Source organism: Juglans microcarpa x Juglans regia, chromosome 2S, assembly GCF_004785595.1.
Source record: "Juglans microcarpa x Juglans regia isolate MS1-56 chromosome 2S, Jm3101_v1.0, whole genome shotgun sequence".
Taxonomy (NCBI): Eukaryota; Viridiplantae; Streptophyta; class Magnoliopsida; order Fagales; family Juglandaceae; genus Juglans; species Juglans microcarpa x Juglans regia.
In genome coordinates this window covers 28,035,432-28,055,056 of record NC_054597.1, presented here as the reverse complement: position 1 = coordinate 28,055,056, position 19,625 = coordinate 28,035,432, and the positions used below count along the sequence as shown (strand labels likewise).

At 37.2% G+C, this 19,625-nt stretch overlaps 1 protein-coding gene and 1 long non-coding RNA gene across 2 annotated transcripts in view; one reads left to right on the top strand and one right to left on the bottom strand.

Annotated features, from left to right (window-relative positions):
- Nucleotides 1-3,889: 3,889 nt before the first annotated feature.
- The window catches only part of LOC121253529 (receptor-like protein kinase 5), a 38,377-nt gene continuing 22,641 nt past the window's right edge, over nt 3,890-19,625 (top strand). The window contains exon 1 of the mRNA XM_041153531.1: nt 3,890-6,500. Within this exon, the coding sequence (XP_041009465.1) occupies nt 3,890-6,500 (2,611 nt within the window). The remainder of the gene's footprint in view (nt 6,501-19,625) is intronic.
- Nucleotides 6,821-13,522, bottom strand: LOC121251765. The gene is made up of 2 exons (XR_005938104.1): nt 13,493-13,522; nt 6,821-6,907 (listed from the first exon to the last, which is right to left on the bottom strand). It is a non-coding gene; the product is annotated as an uncharacterized LOC121251765 (long non-coding RNA).

Here is a 19,625-nt window from a genome sequence, read left to right as displayed (position 1 = left end):
AAAAAGATTCTCCTCCAAAAATTAAAATGCTTTGCAGTCAGTTGGTACCCCACGTTCTTCAGCTGAGCATCGGTTTGGGTGTTTTTCAGTCACTTGAAATCCTCTACAGAAATGGATTTGGGCGTTTATCAGCCACTCCAAATACTTTGCAGAAATGGGTTAGTCCTACATTCTTTCTTTCACTCTAGGTTTCAGTTTAGTCATTTCTTCTTTCTTTAGTTGCTCTTCTTCAGATGCCGGTACTTCTTCAGTCGTTGGTTCAGATGATGATATGTTGGTTCTTCTTCAGTCGAACACTTGTTTTCTTCTCGTTTCATTTTTTTAAATTACTGTTAGAAGCTGACGTGGCAACTCGGTTACATGGCGCTTCTACAGGGCCGGTTATATGTAGAAGAACTGATTTTTTTAGTATCCTTAATCACTAAGAAAAAATTAAAAAATTATATAATTTTACTAATACACACTTCCTTAATCATTAAGTTAAAAAAAAATCAAATACAAAAAGAGTAGTGGATGAGTAGTAGTAGGATAATAATCCTATCATTATCCTTTTCTAACATCATATCTAAAGGTTATGTTAATGAGAATATCTTCTTGCCCGTCATGCTGTTCAAGGAAAGAAAATAGCCTCCAATATCTTCTTACGACGTAGCCCACCATGAGACTAACATTGAGTCTGCAACATATAGTAAAAAAACCCATGGAAGGGAAAAGGCTTGCTAGGTCCCAACGATGCAGACTCCCCTATGAGTGAGGTTCACATTTCCACCATAATAATTTTCCTCTATTATCGCTATATCATACAGCTCTATCATTGATTGCAGACAGTAGACCCCATAAAAATCCACCAAAGCAATAAAACTATAAGAGAAAATCTAGTCAAATCTACAACATTCACACCAAGACCCACTTTTTCACCACAAAGAGCATCCTTCAAACAGAGAACAGAGCATTGCTTCTCTTTTTTCAAATTCTTAGCAACGAGGCAGGTACTTTTCCAAGCCTCAATACAGTTGGTGGAATCCAAATAAGGATCAGATTCAATTAAGTCATTCTGTTGATTGGTATTGCCAAACTAGGTGGCAAGCTCGGACTCAGTGGCTACATTGTTGGCGTCGAACTGCTGGTGCTAGCAACGGGTGGTGGAAGGCAAGAGGCACAGTCAGGTAGAAGAGGAAAAACAAAAAAGATATTTCTAGATTTTTAATTCTAGGTAAAAATCCCATGTGGTGATCTCATGATTTTAATTTGTATATGGCTGAGCTGTCATATTTGCATTGGTTGTTGTTAAGTGGTTGAAAACAGCTTTACCTGTATGTTAATTCGAGTTACGGCCTCGTTTGCATTTAAAATCTACCTCAACTCATCTTAATCTATTTCATCTCATTATTATAATTTTTTCAAATTCTCACATAAAATATAATAAACAATTTAACTTTTTCAAATTCTAAAATAATTTTTCTAAATTCTCATATAAAATATAATAAATAATTTAACTTTTATTCTACTATTCACAAACTATCTTAACTCATTTCAATCTATTTTAACTCATCTCTAAATCTAAACCACTTTTAAATCTACTCTTATCAATTATTGGATCTTGGTAATATTTTTTTTAATTTTTTTTTATTTAGTGATTAAAGAAATATTTTTTAATAATATTATGAATTTTTTTAAAAAAATATATTTAAATATATATATATATTTATATAAAAAACCTGTTGCTCTTATCGAATACCCATCTCGTGCAACACACGGTGTAGCACTTCATTCGAGTCAGGTCTTTGTTTTCTTCTCGGAAAATCAAATCAAGGCAAGTCAAGTCAAGAAAATATGTCCGAGTTTCAGACGAATCTTTGCCATTCTTTCTTGCGAGGCTTTAGGCCATGCTTCTTTCTGGCTTGCTGTAGCCATGGTTGTTGGGAACTGTTTCTTTCTAGTTTCTTGCGATGGTTTTGGCCATGTTTGAGAATAAACAAACACACTGCAGATTAGGTGGTTAATATTCAACTAGATCAAGCAGTTGTATGCTTCTCCTGCAATTTTTTCACTCATAATACTACATTTTCCTCATTGGTTTGGAAGGGTTTTGTCACGTTTGGTTTACTTGATTTTGAGAAAAGAAAAATAGAGAATATTTGAGAAATTTCTTAGATATAATATTAATAAGTTCTGTGAAAGAAGAGAGAATTTTGAATAATTTCTTTTTAAATCATTTTTGTATTGAGATTTGTAAAAACAGATAATAAAACTGAAAGTCGTTTGAATATATATTTTGTTTGAATAATAATCAAATAAAAATTTTAGAATTTTAGACATAAAGAAAATTAATATTATTTTGAATAATGTTTAAAAAAACTTAAAAAATAAGAAAAACTAAACATGTCAAATCGGCGATCTTATCTTGGGGTCTTTACTGATGGACTCCTACTTAGGACGAACGTCATGTTTTTATAATGTCATGTTTGCGTCGGGAAACAGGCAAATACATTATTGATGTACTTTATCTTATTGGTGGAAAATGTAATTTTATACTTAGCTTTCGTTTTGATCCTTAATTCTTCTTAATTTATCTCAATCTATTATTATAATTTTTTTAAATTTTAATATAAAATATAATAAATAATTTAACTTTTTTAAATTTTAAAATAATAATAATATTAAAAAATAATATTCTAACAATATTTTATCATCTCAACTCAACTCAATTCAACTCATTTCAACATTCAAACACAATTTTAATCGTAAATAAATTTACAAAATAATAATAAAAAAGTAAATTTACACTTTTATTGATGGAAACTGTCAGGTCCCATTCTCTGGCCCTACCACCCCTACATTATTGTACTTTATTTTTGTATACTAATTATATCTTGATTTTTCTGATTCCAACCCATTTCAGGCGTTTGTAGAAAGCATGGCCCTTGACTAAAGAGATGAGATACAATGTAGAAATAAAATGGGATGTGATAAAATAAATTAAAATTAAAAAATTAAAATTAAATAAAATAGTATTAAAATATATATTTTTATTTTTAAATTTTAAAAAATTGAATTTATTTATTTTATTTTATATATATATTTTAAAAAATTTATAATAATTAAATAAGATAAATTAAAAAAAATTGTAAAAATAAACCAATTGTAGTCAATCAATGCTTGACTGCTTGCATGAGTGGTGGTGGAAGAGTGTCTGTACAACCAACAAACTGAACCTTCCAAAGCAAGTCAAAGTCTACCACCATGTTCACGAGTGGGGTTTGGTTGTACTTGCCATATTTAAGTAGAAATCATATTCTAACTACTCTTTTCTAATTTTTCTATAATTTTTTAATAAAATAATATTTTTTAAATATTTATTTTAGTCTTAATTTTGATTTAATGTATTTAAAATTTTTTTTAAAATATTATTTTATTAAAAAGTTGTAGAAAAATTATACGGATGGCGTGGCTATCATTGCCCTTTAAGCACGTACTAATCATGTTAAACACTCTTATGAGTTGCAAAGTCTATAATGACACAAAAACTAGCTCTTTGTTCTAAACATATGAGTAAATCTACTAATCTTGCTTCAAAAACAATTTTTTTTATTCTTTTTCTTTAAGAATCCCATGTTTTGGTTCTTATTTACTTGGCAAAGATGGAAAATACCAGCCCCACGATAATTAAAGATGCTGGACTAAACTTGCAATAATTGCTCAACGAGATTTCCCTTTGTGTGGAAAATTTTTAGATGTGACATTCTTTAATTTTCCAATGTTTGAACGTCCCACCATTTGATGTGTATTTTTTTTCATCTTTATGAGTTTTCATCTATTTCTTAACTCATTGTTGAGTTGAGTTCAGACTAGAGCAAAAGCCAGAGCCAAAAGAACTCAACCTCCTCCAATGACGAAAGCTGCTAAAATATTCATTCATTTCTCTTTCTACGTCACATTTTTCCTCTTTCTCAGCCATGCAAATTCTCAGGCTCAAGAACATGGAATCCTACTAAACCTGAAACAACTCTGGGGGAACCCAGAATCTCTCAGACACTGGATTCCAACAAACTCGACCTCCCATTGTTCCTGGCCTGAGATCACTTGCTCCAATAACTCTATCATTGGATTATCCTTCAGAGATTACAACATCAGTGGAACAGTCCCACCCTTTATTTGCAATCTCAAGAACCTCACAACATTTGATGTTTATAACAACAGTTTCCACTCAACGGAGTTCCCGAGAGCTCTTTACAACTGTTCGAAGCTGGAAATTCTTGACCTCTCGCAGAACTACTTTTATGGTGCAATCCCCGATGACATTCACCACATGTCTCAGCTGCGAGAGCTCAGCCTTGAAGGCAACAACTTCAATGGTAACATCTCCGCATCTATCGGGCAGTTGACGGAATTGAGGAAACTCATGCTTGTCCAGTGTCCATTTACTGGTTCTTTCCCGCCAGAGATTGGAAACCTGTCCAATCTAGAGGAACTAGGATTGGCCTATAATTCTAAGATAGTGTCAACGTTGCCTTCGGAGTTCGGAAAGATGAAGAAGCTGAAGTTTTTATGGATGGCTGGGACAAATTTGATCAAGGAAATCCCAAACACGATTGGAGAAATGGCAGCTCTAGAGCATTTGGATTTGTCACAAAATAACTTGACCGGTAAGATCCCTGATAGTTTGTTTATGCCAAAGAATCTAAAGATTGTTTACCTTTACAAAAACAAGTTGTCCAGAGAGATTCCTCGGGTGGTCGAGGCTTTGAACCTCTCTATCATCGATCTCTCAGAAAATAATTTGATAGGGACAATTCCCGATGATTTTGGAAAGCTTCAAAATTTGACGGGTCTGGCTTTGTTTCTCAATCAATTATCTGGAAAAATCCCATATAGCATTGGTCTTCTTCCGAGGCTGGTAGATCTCAAGTTATTTAACAACAATTTTTTAGGATGTTTGCCTCCAGAACTAGGGAGGTATTCTATGTTGGAAAGGCTTTGGGTTTCAACCAACAGGTTTACAGGCCAGTTACCAAAACACTTGTGTGACAATAGGAAGTTAGTGGAAGTGGTAGGTTTTGAAAACCAGCTTGTTGGAGAGTTGCCCAAGTCACTTGGAAATTGCAGCAGTTTGGAACTAGTCAAGATATACAGAAATAACTTTTTTGGGAAAATTCCAAGTGGTCTTTGGACATCATCAAATCTAAAAAAGTTGATGCTAAGTGATAATTCTTTTACAGGCGAGCTACCTGAGAGATTGGCATGGAATCTTTCACGATTGGAGATGAATAACAACAAGTTTTCAGGTGAAATTCCACAGGGAGCGTCTTATTGGAGGAATTTGTTGGTTCTCATGGCTAGTAATAACCACTTCAACGGCACGATTCCTCGAGATCTTTCTCGTTTGACAATTCTTTTGCTTGATCGAAACAGACTTTCAGGCTCCCTTCCATCAGATATAAATTCATGGAAATCGTTGAATACTCTAGACCTCAGCCAAAATGCAATCTCTGGACAAATTCCAGAGGAACTTGGTTCCTTACCAGGCCTTACTAAATTGGACTTGTCAGAAAACCAGTTGTCTGGCCCAATTCCATCAAAACTTGGCCTTTTGAAGCTCATTTCACTTAATCTGTCTTCAAATCATCTATCTGGAAGCATCCCAAGTGAATTCGAGAATGATGCATATGCCTACAGCTTCTTGAAAAATCCAAGTCTTTGTGCTAACAGACCAACTCGATCCCTTAACCTCAAGAACTGCACTTCGCGCCGCCAGAAGTTGAGCAAAACTTCTTACCTATTAATTGCTTGGATCATAGGTTTGGTGGTAGCAGTTCTTCTAGGTTTATTTATTTCATTCTTTGTGATCATAAATTACAAAAAAAGAAAGCATGGATTGCATTTGACATGGAAGCTCATCTCATTCCAGAAGCTGAGTTTCACAGAATCAAACATTTTGCCAGGATTGGTAGAAAATAACCTGATTGGTTCTGGTGGATCAGGTCAAGTATATCGTGTTGTTGTTCATCCTTCAAGTGATATTGTTGCTGTGAAGAAGATTCGGAATAACATAAAGCTAGAAGAAAAACTTGAAAAGGAATTTCTGGCAGAAATCAAAGTACTTAGTTCAATTCGACATGCCAACATAGTGAAGTTGCTTTGTTGTATCTCCAATGATAACTCAAAACTTCTTGTCTACGAGTATCTGGATAACCAAAGCCTGGATCGTTGGTTGCATAGGAAAAGTAGACCAACAACCTTTTCAAGTTCAGTCAATCATGTTGTCTTAGATTGGCCTAAGAGGTTGCATATAGCAGTTGGAGTTGCCCAGGGGCTCTCCTATATGCACCATGGCTACTCACTACCCATTGTTCATCGAGATGTGAAGTCAAGCAACATTCTTTTAGATCTCAATTTCAACGCAAAAATAGCTGATTTTGGTCTAGCAAAGATGTTGGTCAAGGAGGGAGAACCGGTGACAATGTCAGTCATGGCTGGCTCTTTTGGCTACATAGCTCCTGGTGTGTGACAATATAGATTTCCAAGTTTCCTTTTATTGATTATGTTTTCCTCTTTTTCCATCACTAGAAGTTTGGTTTAATTGCTGAATTGAAATGCAGAGTGTGCTCGCACGACAAAAATTAATGAGAAGATCGATGTCTATAGCTTTGGGGTTATCCTTCTGGAGCTGACAACAGGAAAGAAAGCCAACGATGGTGATGAACATACATCCCTAGCCGAATGGGCATTGCGACACATTCAAGATAGAAAACCAATAGTTGATGCCTTGCATGAGGAGGTCAAAGAACCTTGCCATTTGAATGAAATGTGTCAGGTTTTCAGACTTGGACTCTATTGTACTGGCACACAACCTTCTACCAGACCATCCATGAAAAAGGTTCTTAAGGTTTTGCTCCAATGTAGCCAGCTAGTTGGAAAGGGAGAGAAGCATACGACAACTGAGATATTTTTCCCTTCCTAAGGAATTCAAAGCCAAATGAGGATGTTGAGAATTGTTCAAGAGAAATAAAAGACTAGATGTAACACTCAGACCATGACAAGCCCGGTTTCTAAATATGTTTGGACTTGTGTATGAAAATACTAGTTGAGTTTTTGAGTATTTTTTTTTTAAATATAGATTACAAGTCTAGTTTATTTTTTCAAGAATCCAACCTATGATTTAGTTTTTTAAATGTTTGTTATTTTTTTCAAATGGACTCTAGAGTCCCTTTCCCATTAAAATTCTAGTTAGTTTCAGTTGCCCCTCTCCACGTTCAAATAGTTTTGTATTTGTTTTTTAAGAAAAAAATCCTCAGCCCCCACTTCGCAACACTCTTGTAGCCCATACATGCACGTCTCTATCCCATTAGGATTTACAGCAATTGGTATGTGTGTATATATATATATATATATATACACGAATGAGTTTGGATGTTCATCAAAACCTCTTTTTTTTTTCCAATCTAGGGTTGTCGTGCACCACTACCAAACTACCTATTGGTTTCCTTTGCTAGTAGTCGCATCAATTTTGCTACCAGTCACATCCGTTTCTCCTTAAGCCTCAACTATGCAACAAGACCACCAGTTTTTATTTTCTTTTCTTCCCACCACCACATGACGCGAACCCTTCCAATTCTCGAGCCACCACACGCCGCCAGCCCCCATCCCGATTCCAACCATCGGGAACCATGTTGAAGTCAGACCCTGTTTTGCTTATCCAAAAGCAGAGCAAGTTCCTGCTCAAATCCTCTATCGAGCCATCCCTCTGTTGGCCTCTCACAGTGTTTTGCACTGTGTTACTGCCATTGTGCTCCACCATCAATCCTGGCCAACCCCTACCATCACCTTTCTACACGGACCAAGCACCCCCCCCCCACGTATGTTGCATGTGCTCTTTAGCCGCGTCGTACACCGTCAATCTAGTCGGCCACCACTTTTGTCGTCTCTAGCCTCCTCTATCAGTGAAAATTGATATTCATTTCGACACAGTTGTAGAAAATTGCTGCAAAAAAAAGAAGTCCAAGTAAGCGGGGTTCATATACTAGCTTTGCATAAAAGAAATGAAATAATGTTGAGTTTGAAAATATGCACGTTTGTTTTTTAAAAGAAATTTGAAAACGACCTTAGATGTTTGTTCTACATATGCATAAATCTATATAAGATAAAATATTTTTTGTCATGACTGGTATAGACATGAGCTAATTTTGTGTATTCTATTTCTGAACTATGCAAAAAGAGTGAATATGAGATCCAAAAAGTTTTGCTTTGATTAAATGAAGAAGTTTGTTTCTGTTATTCTTGAATATGTGAAATGATCTGAAATTCTTCAATACTTGGTTTTGATATGATATGGCATCTGAAAACTTTGGCATGAGATTCTGAATTCTGATTTTGTATCTGAATATAGTTTGGTTCCGATGATGTTTTGTTCGGTTTCTGTTACAGCTCCGCCATGGGTATAATAGTGGCATACAATACAGCCACGAATATAATGGTGGTTTATAACCCTACCACAAGGGTGAAACATGGCTTACGGTCTAGCCCTGAGTATAATGTTGGTTTATAACCCTACCACGGGGGTGGAGCATGGTATACAACTCAGTCACGAGTATAATGGTGGTTTATAACCCTACCACGGGATTAAACATGATATGTAGCCCATCCACAGGAATAATGATAGTTTATAACCTTACCACGTGGGTTAAACATGGTATCTGTCCCGATGTAATGTTCTGATATGATATTTCAGAATTTGATATTTCAGAAATATCAAATTCTGAAATATTTGATGTTCTGATCTGGGTTAAACATCATCTATTTGATGTTCTGATATGGGTTAAACATCAAATAGATGATGTTTCAGAATTTGATATGCCAAAGGATTTTTATTTTGAATAAGAAAGTTTTATGAAAGTTTTGTTCGGATATTTTTGATAACATGCTTCGATTACACATTTGAAAGCAAATATTTTGATTCTGCATTTCGAAGGAAAATGTTTTGTTCTGCATTCCGAATTCTATAAATGTTCATGCTTACATACTAGTATATGTTCTCTACTTGCTGAGTTGTTGATAACTCATTCTTTATCTCCACAATATTTTTTAGATATTTTTTATGGTTCAGTTAAGAATCACGATTATAAAACATTGGGTGAGATGACTTAGGTACAGTGGATTAAGCATAGAAAATCTTTATGAGTATTGAAGATTTTTATTAAGAAGTTTTATTGTGTTATGATGACTTGGCATTTTAGAAAATCTGTTATATATATTGAAAAAATTATTTTGAATTGAAATTTTCATATGATATTGGAAATTTGAAGTCTATAATTATATTGTTAAAATGTGAGTTTAACTGATAGGTAGTAACTCTCCAACCCCTGCTAGACCAGGGTGTTACACTAGATCCTCTATGGTTTAGGGCTGAGCACCGACCAAGTTGGAGTCTATATGCCCATCCTCCGACTCCGACTCCGACTTGTCGGAGCGGAGTCGGATCTTGGGCTTTTTTTTTTTTTTTTTTCAACTCATATTTGACGCAGTTCTTAAAAAGAAATTTTTTGTGCGAGCTTTTAATTTAAATTTTTTCAAAAATTACAATCTAAAGTAAATAATTCACTTTTGCTTCAATTTTACTAAAAATATAACAATACATAAAACTAAATAAAAACAAGTAACATACAAACATGCTTCTAAAAAATTAAGAAAAAAAAAATCAAAAAGGACTAATAACTACAATAAACATCCACTCTCATCATCCGTCATCCACATCCAACTTATCACTACAATAAATATCCACACCCATCATCCATCAACCACATCCAAAATCATCCACAAGACCACACCCATCATCCAATTCAATCATAATAATATTTTCTAAGTGCCAACAGAATTAAATGTTTCCAACAACAAATATAATTGCCCAACAAGGCAACAAATGAACCAAAATACTTTAAATGTTCCAAGTGTCACACTGTCATTCCAACTTCCAAGTTGTGTCTGGAAACAAAATATGAAACGATTTTAGTTAGAAAAATAATTTCAGACCTTCATAATATATCAATACTGGAAAATCATAAGCTGATGTATACTAGCTGGCCGAAAGCTTCATGCAATTTTCTTTTTCAAAACTTTAAACCCATCTAAATCGTTTAAGGTCTCATGTATCCTTTGGACCTTTAGCCCTTTGGTCTAAAGCCAATAATAATACTGCAACACAGCTAGCAACAACATATCCAACATGAGCAATATAAAACAAAATAATAGGCTAAGAAATCTATAACAAAATAATATTCTCCTCATGGTGCCATAGAAATATCAAACCCTCAAAATGATAATACTTTCAAGGTGAATGGTCAGAGACTGAAGCCATTCTTAGGGACATATGCACCAGAAATTTCATTCATCCCATTACAGGAACCAATTGTCAACTGACTAAGTTCCTATACAGACTGCAAGTGTCAATTACTTTATTTAGTTTTTGTTTTCTTTTTCCCTTTCTTTGCTCATTCCCTTTTACTGAAGTTTCTTTCTTCAAAGCTATTGGCCTCATGATCTAACCAAATTGCATTACAAGACATACTCATTTTTCTTGTTTTACATCTTTCAAATGTTAAGTTCTGCTACCCAAGTAACATCTTTTCATTAACTCTTCTTCATGCACACATTGAGGACAATGCTTTGGTTTAGTTGGGAGGTGGTATTTGAAGTTTCAAAAAAAAAAAAATTGTCACAAGGAGAACAATTCTAATGCAAGGATGAAACACTTATTAGGTATGACTAGAAGAGAACTGTCTGAATCATGAGTTCATAGATACACAAGAACTTTGAAGTGGCTCTGTTGAGAAGATCGTATAATAAAGTCACACTTGGACAAAGGAAATAATGAACACTTTGCTTACTTCCAAACTGTTTCGTTTGCAAACTAGGACATCTGAGGAGTCACACTTCTTCTACTAGGGTTATAAAATGTGCAGTTAGGCACACCTTAATGAATCACATCTGAATGGTTTTATTAAAAAATTAAAATTAAAATAAAAAAAAAAAGAAAAAAGAAAAAAAAAAGGGAGAAGAAGAAAAAGGAAAGAGAAAAGGGACAAACCAGAGATCTGAGTGCTTTTGGAAAAGGCTGCCTATCAACGGGACTTTAACAAGAAAAGAAATGAGGAAGCCTTTCAAAGTGTGATAGTGTGAAAGCCAACAAATCAGTGGGTTTGAATTAAGGACAAGGGTCATTCTCTATCATAGCTGTTACTGTAAAATAACCTGGTAGAAGATAGTGTGCAACTCAAATGACCTAGGAACAGCGCTGCTTACAGTTTGGGATGTGCAATTACATTATTGGTTTCTTTTGCATAAGTTTTTTTTTATTACATGAACTTCTGAAATGAGGAACAAATCTGAACTATGGAATTAATGACTTATGTTTTTGACAAGTTCTTAGCTGGGAAAACCTTTGAAGGGAGAGCTGTTCATCTTTTTATCGCTCCTTTGGTAAGAGTCTAGCTAAAAGCTAGTTGGGGGTTGTGATTAAGTGGAAATAATATGAAAATTAATCATGAAAATTAAGGGTTTTGATCTGGAAATGAGCACATATGCTTATTTACACAACAAGTTTACAACAAAGGCATCACAAGGTCAAAATGGGAAATGCACGTGCAAAAGAATCAAAATCTAACCACTTACCTCACACACCCACTCGACACTTAGACAAAAAGAGAAGAAAGAATCCTCTCAAGCCCGTGACCCTTGCTGTTTTGCATCTCAAGCTTTACACCCTAGAACCGCATGGAATTGGCAACTTGGAGAGAGAACTAGCAGGAGCACTTGAGAGGATGAAGAAGGAGAGCTTAAAAGGGACCAAGGGACGTGCGAGAAGGGGATGTTGGGATTTTTGGCAGAGTCCAACAATCATTTGGAAAGTTCAGCTTCTAATTTTAAGGTCTTTTTTTTTTTTTTTACTTTCTCTGGATTATGGATCAGTCTTTTTATTTGCTTAAGAGCTTGTTTTCATACTCGATGGAAGAGTAATTTCGTGAACTAGGTCAAGGGGAACTTTTGGGCAGTAGGGTTTTGAGTGGGAGTTTTGGTTTCTTCCCAGTTCTAATTTGTATTCTCCATGATTTTTGTCATGCTTATAGACACGGGGATTAGAGTTTCTCTGTGTCTTCTTTGGTCCATCGTTGACTGAAGGCACGGTGAATGCTTAAGGAATGCAGACCGTAACCCGAGTTGTATGTTGATTGGCAGTTTGATATGAAATTTGTTGAGATTATTCAGTAAATGTGTTGTTAGAGTTTTTATCATATACATTATCCAAATGCTTTTATCATGACTGAAATCGCATTTGAAGAGTAAATGCAAAACTCCCCTTGAATCCATCTGTGTAAAGGTAACCCGAAGCCTAGGTATTTTTCTATTTTTTTTTTTCCTTTAAAAGCTATTCAGAATATTGGTCTTGAGTTTTGAACTTGTTCATCTTTATCAATACAAAGAATTCGGTTTCTTTAGTTTTTTCTTTGTTTTGGTGTGCATCCATTCCAACTCATTCGCATTTAGGATTCTCAGAAAAGAAGCTAAAACTATTTTCAACCCCTTGAGTCTTATGGTATGAACAATCTGGCTTACAAAGCTGCCTAGGGACACTAAGATAGTTGCACATCCCATATATCACCTCCTTGCTTCCTGTTATTCCAATAAACAATTGCATAGCACTGAATCTACCTTAATCCCTGTGAAATCAACCTTGGGACTCTCAGTATACACAAGTAAGACACCTTCTACACTTGGGAGGTAATAAAATTGAAAAACCACATATTGTTCATACAAATATTCCATATCCTTCTTGAGGAGTGCAACAAGTCCTTCCCCTTTCTCATTCCCCAATGTTTGGTTGAACCAATAATTTTTTAGGGCCTCTCCTATATGCATTGTGACAGATCATTACCCATTGTTCATTGAGATGTGAAGTCAAGCAACATCCTTTTAGATCTCAATTTCAATGCACAAATAGCTAATTTCAGTTTTGCAAAGATGTTGATCAAGGAGGGAGAACTGGCTACAATATCAATCGTGGCTGGCTCTTTTGGCTACATAGCTTCAGGTGTGTGACAGTATAAATTTCTCAGTTTCCTTTTATTGATGATGTTTCCTTTTTTTCAATCACCAAAAGTTTGGCTTAGCTTGTGTTGTTGAATTAAAATGTAGAGTATGCTCGCAAGACAATAATTAATGTAAAGATCGATGTTTACAACTTTGGGGTTATCCTTCTAGAACTTACAATTGAAAGGAAAGCCAAGGATGGTGATGAAAACACATCCCTAGCCGAATGGGCATTGCGACACATTCAACGTCGAAAACCTATAGGTGATGCCTTGGATGGGGAGGTCAAGGAGCCCTGGCACTTGAATGAAATGTGTCATGTTTTTAGACTTGGACTCTATTGTACTTCACACTGCCTTCTACCATGCCATCTAGGAAAGAGGTTCTGAAGGCTTTGCGTTAGTGCAGCTACTCAGTCAGAAATGGAGAGAAGAGTGAGGAAACTGAGATGCTTTTCCCTTCCTACAGAATTCAAAGCCAAATGAGGATGCTCAGGATTGTTCATTGAGATGTGAAGTCAAGCAACATCCTTTTAGATCTGAATTTCAATGCACAAATAGTTGATTTTGGTCTAGCAAAGATGTTGATCAAGGAGGGCGAACTAGTTACAATGTTAGCAGTGGCTGGCTCTTTTGGCTACATAGCTACTAGTGTGTAACTATATAAATTTTCTAGTTTCCTTTTAGTAATAATTTTTTCTCTTTTTCCATCACCAGAAGTTTGGCTTAACTTTGAATTGAAATGCAGAGTACGTTCGGACAACCAGAATTAATGAGAAGATTAATGTTTGCAATTTCGGGATTACCCTTCTGGAGCAGACAACCAGGAGGAAATTCAATGATGTGATGAATACACATCCCTAGACAAATGGGCATTGCAACACATTCAAAATGGAAAACCTATAGGTGATGCCTTGGATGAAGAGGTCAAGGAGCCCTGTCACTTAAATGAAATGTGTAATTTTTCAGACTTGACTCTATTGTACTGACACGCAGCCTTCTACCAGGCCATCCATCAAAATGGTTTTGAAGGTGTTGCTATAGTGCAACCAGCTAGTCAGAAGTGGAGAGAATAATGCGGCAACTGAGATGCTTTTCTTAATTCCCAAGCCCACGACCCAAGCTCAGAAAGATCCCAACCCAGAAGACCCACAGGATGTCGCTTTCAGGAAAAACTCATTCTCCTTTTAGTTTCTTCTTCTCCAAACCCACGCTTTATCCCGACGGTTTCTTTCCCCCAGAAATCTTCTCCTTCCGTTAGTTGTTCCCCCAATTCCTCTTCCATGAATCCCAATTTTTACCCACGCCTTTTCAGTTTAATTTTCTTTTCTTCACCTTCAAATTATCTTCTCAACAGACTCTCTCTCTCTCTCTCTCTCTCTCTCTCTCTCTCCCTCTCTTACTCTCTCCAATGTTTCTTCCTCTTGGTCTCCCTCTCAATTTTATTTTCACCTCATTATGTACTCTCCTCAACCGACAGCCACGAGAACCACCCTACTCCTGCACGATGAAACTCGCTCGGCCGACTGACTTAAGCCTCTACCTTACACCACCGTAGACCCACGCCACCACAGCACCGCCTAACACCAACTGGCAAGCCTCCACCCATAGTGCTACCCCTGCATGCACCAAAAACTCTCTAGTCCACACTAGCAATCATCCCACATATAGCAGATCGCAAAAACAATCCAGCGATAACACCACCCTCGTTGGAATAGATCAACTGAAGGCCTTTGTTTTGTGCAACTCAGAACAGATCCATCTCAACCATGACCGTAGTGCACTCGGAGAACCATCGTGGAGCCAACTACCACTCAGTCATAGGCCACTCATCGTTCATCACCCAATCAACAAACCACGTTGGAAACCAACAACAAGCACTTCACAACCACCACCCCTTCCGCTTGCACGTTTCTTACCCACATCACCACATCCAGAACACCTGCATTCAAAAGACCATTCCATAGCTTCGCCACCAGTACCCAAGCAGAGGACCACTGCCTCTCACATCACAGTCTTCTAGCGCATGCACCACCACCACTTAAGCCTCTCCCATGTTTCCTCGGTTCTAGCCACCACTTCATGTCGGGAGCTCCACACTACAGCCATCGCAAGCCACATCGTATGCCAAGAGGCCTCTGTTTTCCCGTGCCAAAAATAGAGCAGCTCCCCCATTTGGGTGCTTAAGTCACCGCTCTCTCTCTCTCTCTCTAAACTCCACCACATGCCACGAAGGAGGCTAACGTGATTTAATCTCTGATAGTCGTTGGATTTCCTTTGCTTGGTGCCTGGTTTCCACTAGGTTCTGCTGCATAATCTTTTTGTCTCTCATGTTTTGGCTGAGGACACTTAGCAGTAGTGCTAGTGTGTCTAACTACCTCAAGGCGATCTATGTGTATTAGGGCCTGCTGGGTTTGGATGTTCACGTGCTCTGGGCTTGATTTTGTGAGTTTCTAGTGAGCCCAATTTTATGAGGAAGTTGATTTCTTAGGCAGTCTTGGGTTTAATTATTTTTGGAAATTAGTATGCTATTTTGTTTTACGTATGGGTTGTAGAGGTCTACAGAACATGTGTGGATATCTTGAGTTTAATATGTATAGTTTGGTATTAAGATCACCTGTTTACATGATAATATTCTAAGACCAATTTACAAGCAATCGATCATAGGATTTAATCATGTAATTGTTTGGAGAAAATTATGTGAAAATCAAAGTATTTGGAGGAAATGGGATTTGTGTGTTCAAGGATTTTAATTCTCTGGCTTTAATTTTGAAATATATGTACAATTGGAAATTCACACAAGTTACACAACTATTTTATAGATAACGATTGATATTCATTTAGCACAGTTGTGAAAAGATTCAGAAAAAATTAAAAAGTCTAGGTAAGCGGGGTTCATATGCTAAACTTTGCATAAGAAAATGAACTGAGGTTGATTTTATGAAAAATGTGTATGATATGTTTTAAAAAGAAATGTGAAAATAACCTCAGTTATGTGTTCTGCATTACTCATGAAATCTATATAAAAGAGAAATTATTTTTTGACATGACTGGTGTAGACATGAGAAATATTTGGACATGCTGTTTCTGAAATGTGCGAAAGAGCGGAATATGAAATTTGTGAATTTCGTACATGTTATATGAAGATGCTCTAAATCCATTTCGATTATGTTAAAATGATAAGAAAATTTTCAGTTTTATATTTGATATGATATGGCATTTGAAAAACCTTTGGCATGACTTTCTGATTCTATTCTTATTATTTTTCTGGTTCTGATAAGATGACTCTGATTTTCTTATATGGTTGGCACCCACTTTAGAATCAAAATGATTTTTATGCATGTTCTTTTCAGTATGCATATTCGTGGCTTTGAGAATGAATAAGGAAAAAATTTACATTCTAATACTGTCTGCTTTGGTCGCCAGGGATAACACAACCTAACTACGGGGGTTAAATATGGTGATATGATATGATATGATGATATGATATAATACGATACAATACGATATGATATGAATTGATATGATAAGATGAAGATATATTTCAGCTAAGGATGAACACTAGGGAGTATGGGTGAGATGATTTAAGCATGGTGGATTAAGCTTAGAAGGTTACTATGATTATTAGAGAATCTTATTCAGTAATTTTGTCATGTTCTGATGACTTAGTATTTCGGGAGGTTGATGTTTATTTTTGAAGTTTTCTGGTATTTTTAGATTATTTATATTGGATTAGTTGATTGGAAACAATGAGATCTATGTGTAATTGAGAAATTGAAGTCTATATATGCATTGTGAGATTTGAGTTTAAGTGATAGAAAGTAACTCTCTCCCCCTTTGGGACTGAGTTGTTACACATTTCCCTCCCTCAGCAATTCAAAACCAAATTAGGATGCTCAACATTGTTCAAGAGAAATAAAAGACCAGATCCTATATGGTTAGTAAAAAGAATATTACCAATAAGAATATCATGGAATTCAACCCTTGTGTTTTAGTGGAATTCCATTCCAAAATATTCTTTTTAGTAATAACTTCACCATTGTGTTTGCACTTTCATACTAAATTGTCCCCTGTTTCACTATACTTCATCATTTCATTCCCCAATTTTTGAAAACTTTTTTGTTCTTCAAGCCTTTTCTACTGTCTGCTTTACTCTATTTTGATGAGTACTTTTCTAAATCCTTTGAAGCCCTTACACTACAAAGGGTAAACATTGTTACGTTTAATTAAAATAACAAATACAAAAATTGATATCCTAAATAATTCTCCCATCATCCCAATTTGTCACCCCAACAGCATGGCCAAAAGCAAAGATTCTTAACACAAGGGATTACCACTCTTCTTAAACTAGCTTGCAAGGTCAACCACATGCTCAAAGATCCTGTTGGTAGACTTATCAACTTAAAAGTAGTATTTCTTAGGTATTAGGCAGACCACTTAACTGAAACAATTGAAGGACCTTAAAAGTAGTATTTCTTAGTAAACAGTGGAATGCTTGTGTGAGGGCAATAAACAGTGGGAAGGGGTAGAAGACGTGCCTGGTGTTGGGACCAGTCAAAGCTATGGATTGCCCCTGACCTCCCACGATCAAGGCGTCAGGGTCAAATCAAGATGTCAGGAAGGACACTGACACCCAAGTGCTGAAAGTAGCACAGACAGAAGTGCCGACAACTCAAGAGCAATGTGTCAACGACAAGCCCATGCACTCAGGTACTAACGGCGGGCTCGCCTGACCATGTCCACGCACGGTGCGGCCTAGGCTAAGGTGTCAGTGGTCGTCACGATCAAGCATGGGGTCCTACCATCTGACAAAAGGTTGACACTAAAAGTGGCAGGTGGGGATGCTGGCAACACCCCGATGACTCGGCTGACAGGTACGACAACACCTCCTCAAATCCCTTTTGCCAAAAGATTATATTGGCCAAGTATATAAATACCCCTCACACCCTCTAAGGGGCTCTCTCTCTCTGATTTTGAATACTTTTCTCTTTCATTTTCTTGGCCACCCTATCCCAACAATTGACTTAGGCATCGGAGGTATCATAACGCCCCAACCCCCCATTCTTTATCTCAACAGAATCCAAACCGAGCTCAGCAGCGTAGAGTTGCTCAGGCCATGAAACACAACATCAACAATAGTACTGTTTGAGAGATCTTTTTCTTTCCTATAGTAGCGTGTGCTTTGCATGTCAGCAACGACACGCTCTCAAGCCTTACGTCATGAAGAAGAACAACCCAAAACAATGGAAGCAGGAGTCATCGAACAAGGTGAAATCATACAAAAGCTGATGGAGGAGGTGACAGGGAATGCGTCCCTATGGAGAACCAACGGGGAATTGGAGAGAGACGAGCATAGCCACCACTTTGAGTCCCGTTGAGTCCCTAAAAGTAGGGGCAGCTGAAGAAGAGTGACGCAGAATGCACCTCAAGCTCCGTGAACTCGGGGATAAATATGCTAAGATGGCCAAACATATGGGTACGATGACCATTGTGGACTAGCTACCCACTAGCATAGACCTGCCATATAGCACTGAGGTTATGGTGGTTCCACTTCACCCAAGATTCAAAGTTATGCAGATAGATACATACAACGAGTCCAAGAACCCCTTAGAACATTTAAAAACATGCAAAGCCCATATGACCTTGCATGGAATCCCAGGAAAAGTCGCATGCAGGGCATTCTCACTTTGAAGGGGAAAACGAGAACAAGGTTCAAGTCCCTACTGCCCAATACGATCGACAGCTTCGCCGAGCTGGCCCATCTCTTCTTGATGCAGTTCATGGAAAGTAGGAAAAGGAGGCATCCCGCAACCTATCTCTTGATGGTCAAGTAAATCAAGATGACAAAAGTTTGAACTGATACCTCTCTCGATTCAACAAGGAGCGCATGAAAACAGACGAGTAGGATGAAAAGATCACACAGGCGGCTCTCGTAGGGGGGTTTAGCCCTGTATCCCATTTATGATCAAAATCACGCGGAAAATCCCCACTTCATTAAGGGAGTTCATGGATCGAGCCGATGATTTCATCAACGTCAAAGACACGCTTCAGGCACTGATGGCCCTTTAGAAGACCTAGTTGGATCAGGCAGATAAGAGAGCCATTGAGCAGAGCAGCAATATGGGCCGAGAAGGTAACATGAAGAAGGAACCCAAGAAGCGCAAGGAAGAGCAGCCAGCTCTTAGACGGGTCCGACCATGCACATACTCTAGCATGGCTGTGGAGGCCGAAAGAAACTCGAGCCCAAAGAGAGAACAACAACAAGATTTGGCCCACCCTAATACTACACCTACCACTGCAACGATAGACATCGACCAAAAGACTGCTTTACAAGAAAGTTGAAGTTGGAGGAATTAGATGCACTGCTAGACCAACGGGGTGATGAGCAACACGCCCGAAGACCCGATGTTCGTACACAGCAACAGAGAAGTGAAAGTCCAGTAAGGCAAAGGGCGGAAGGACGCCCTAGAGTAAGTTCATGCCAAATAAGCCCGGCTAGAGGGAATGATCCTCTGGGCAAAATCTGCATAATCGCAGGATGGTATG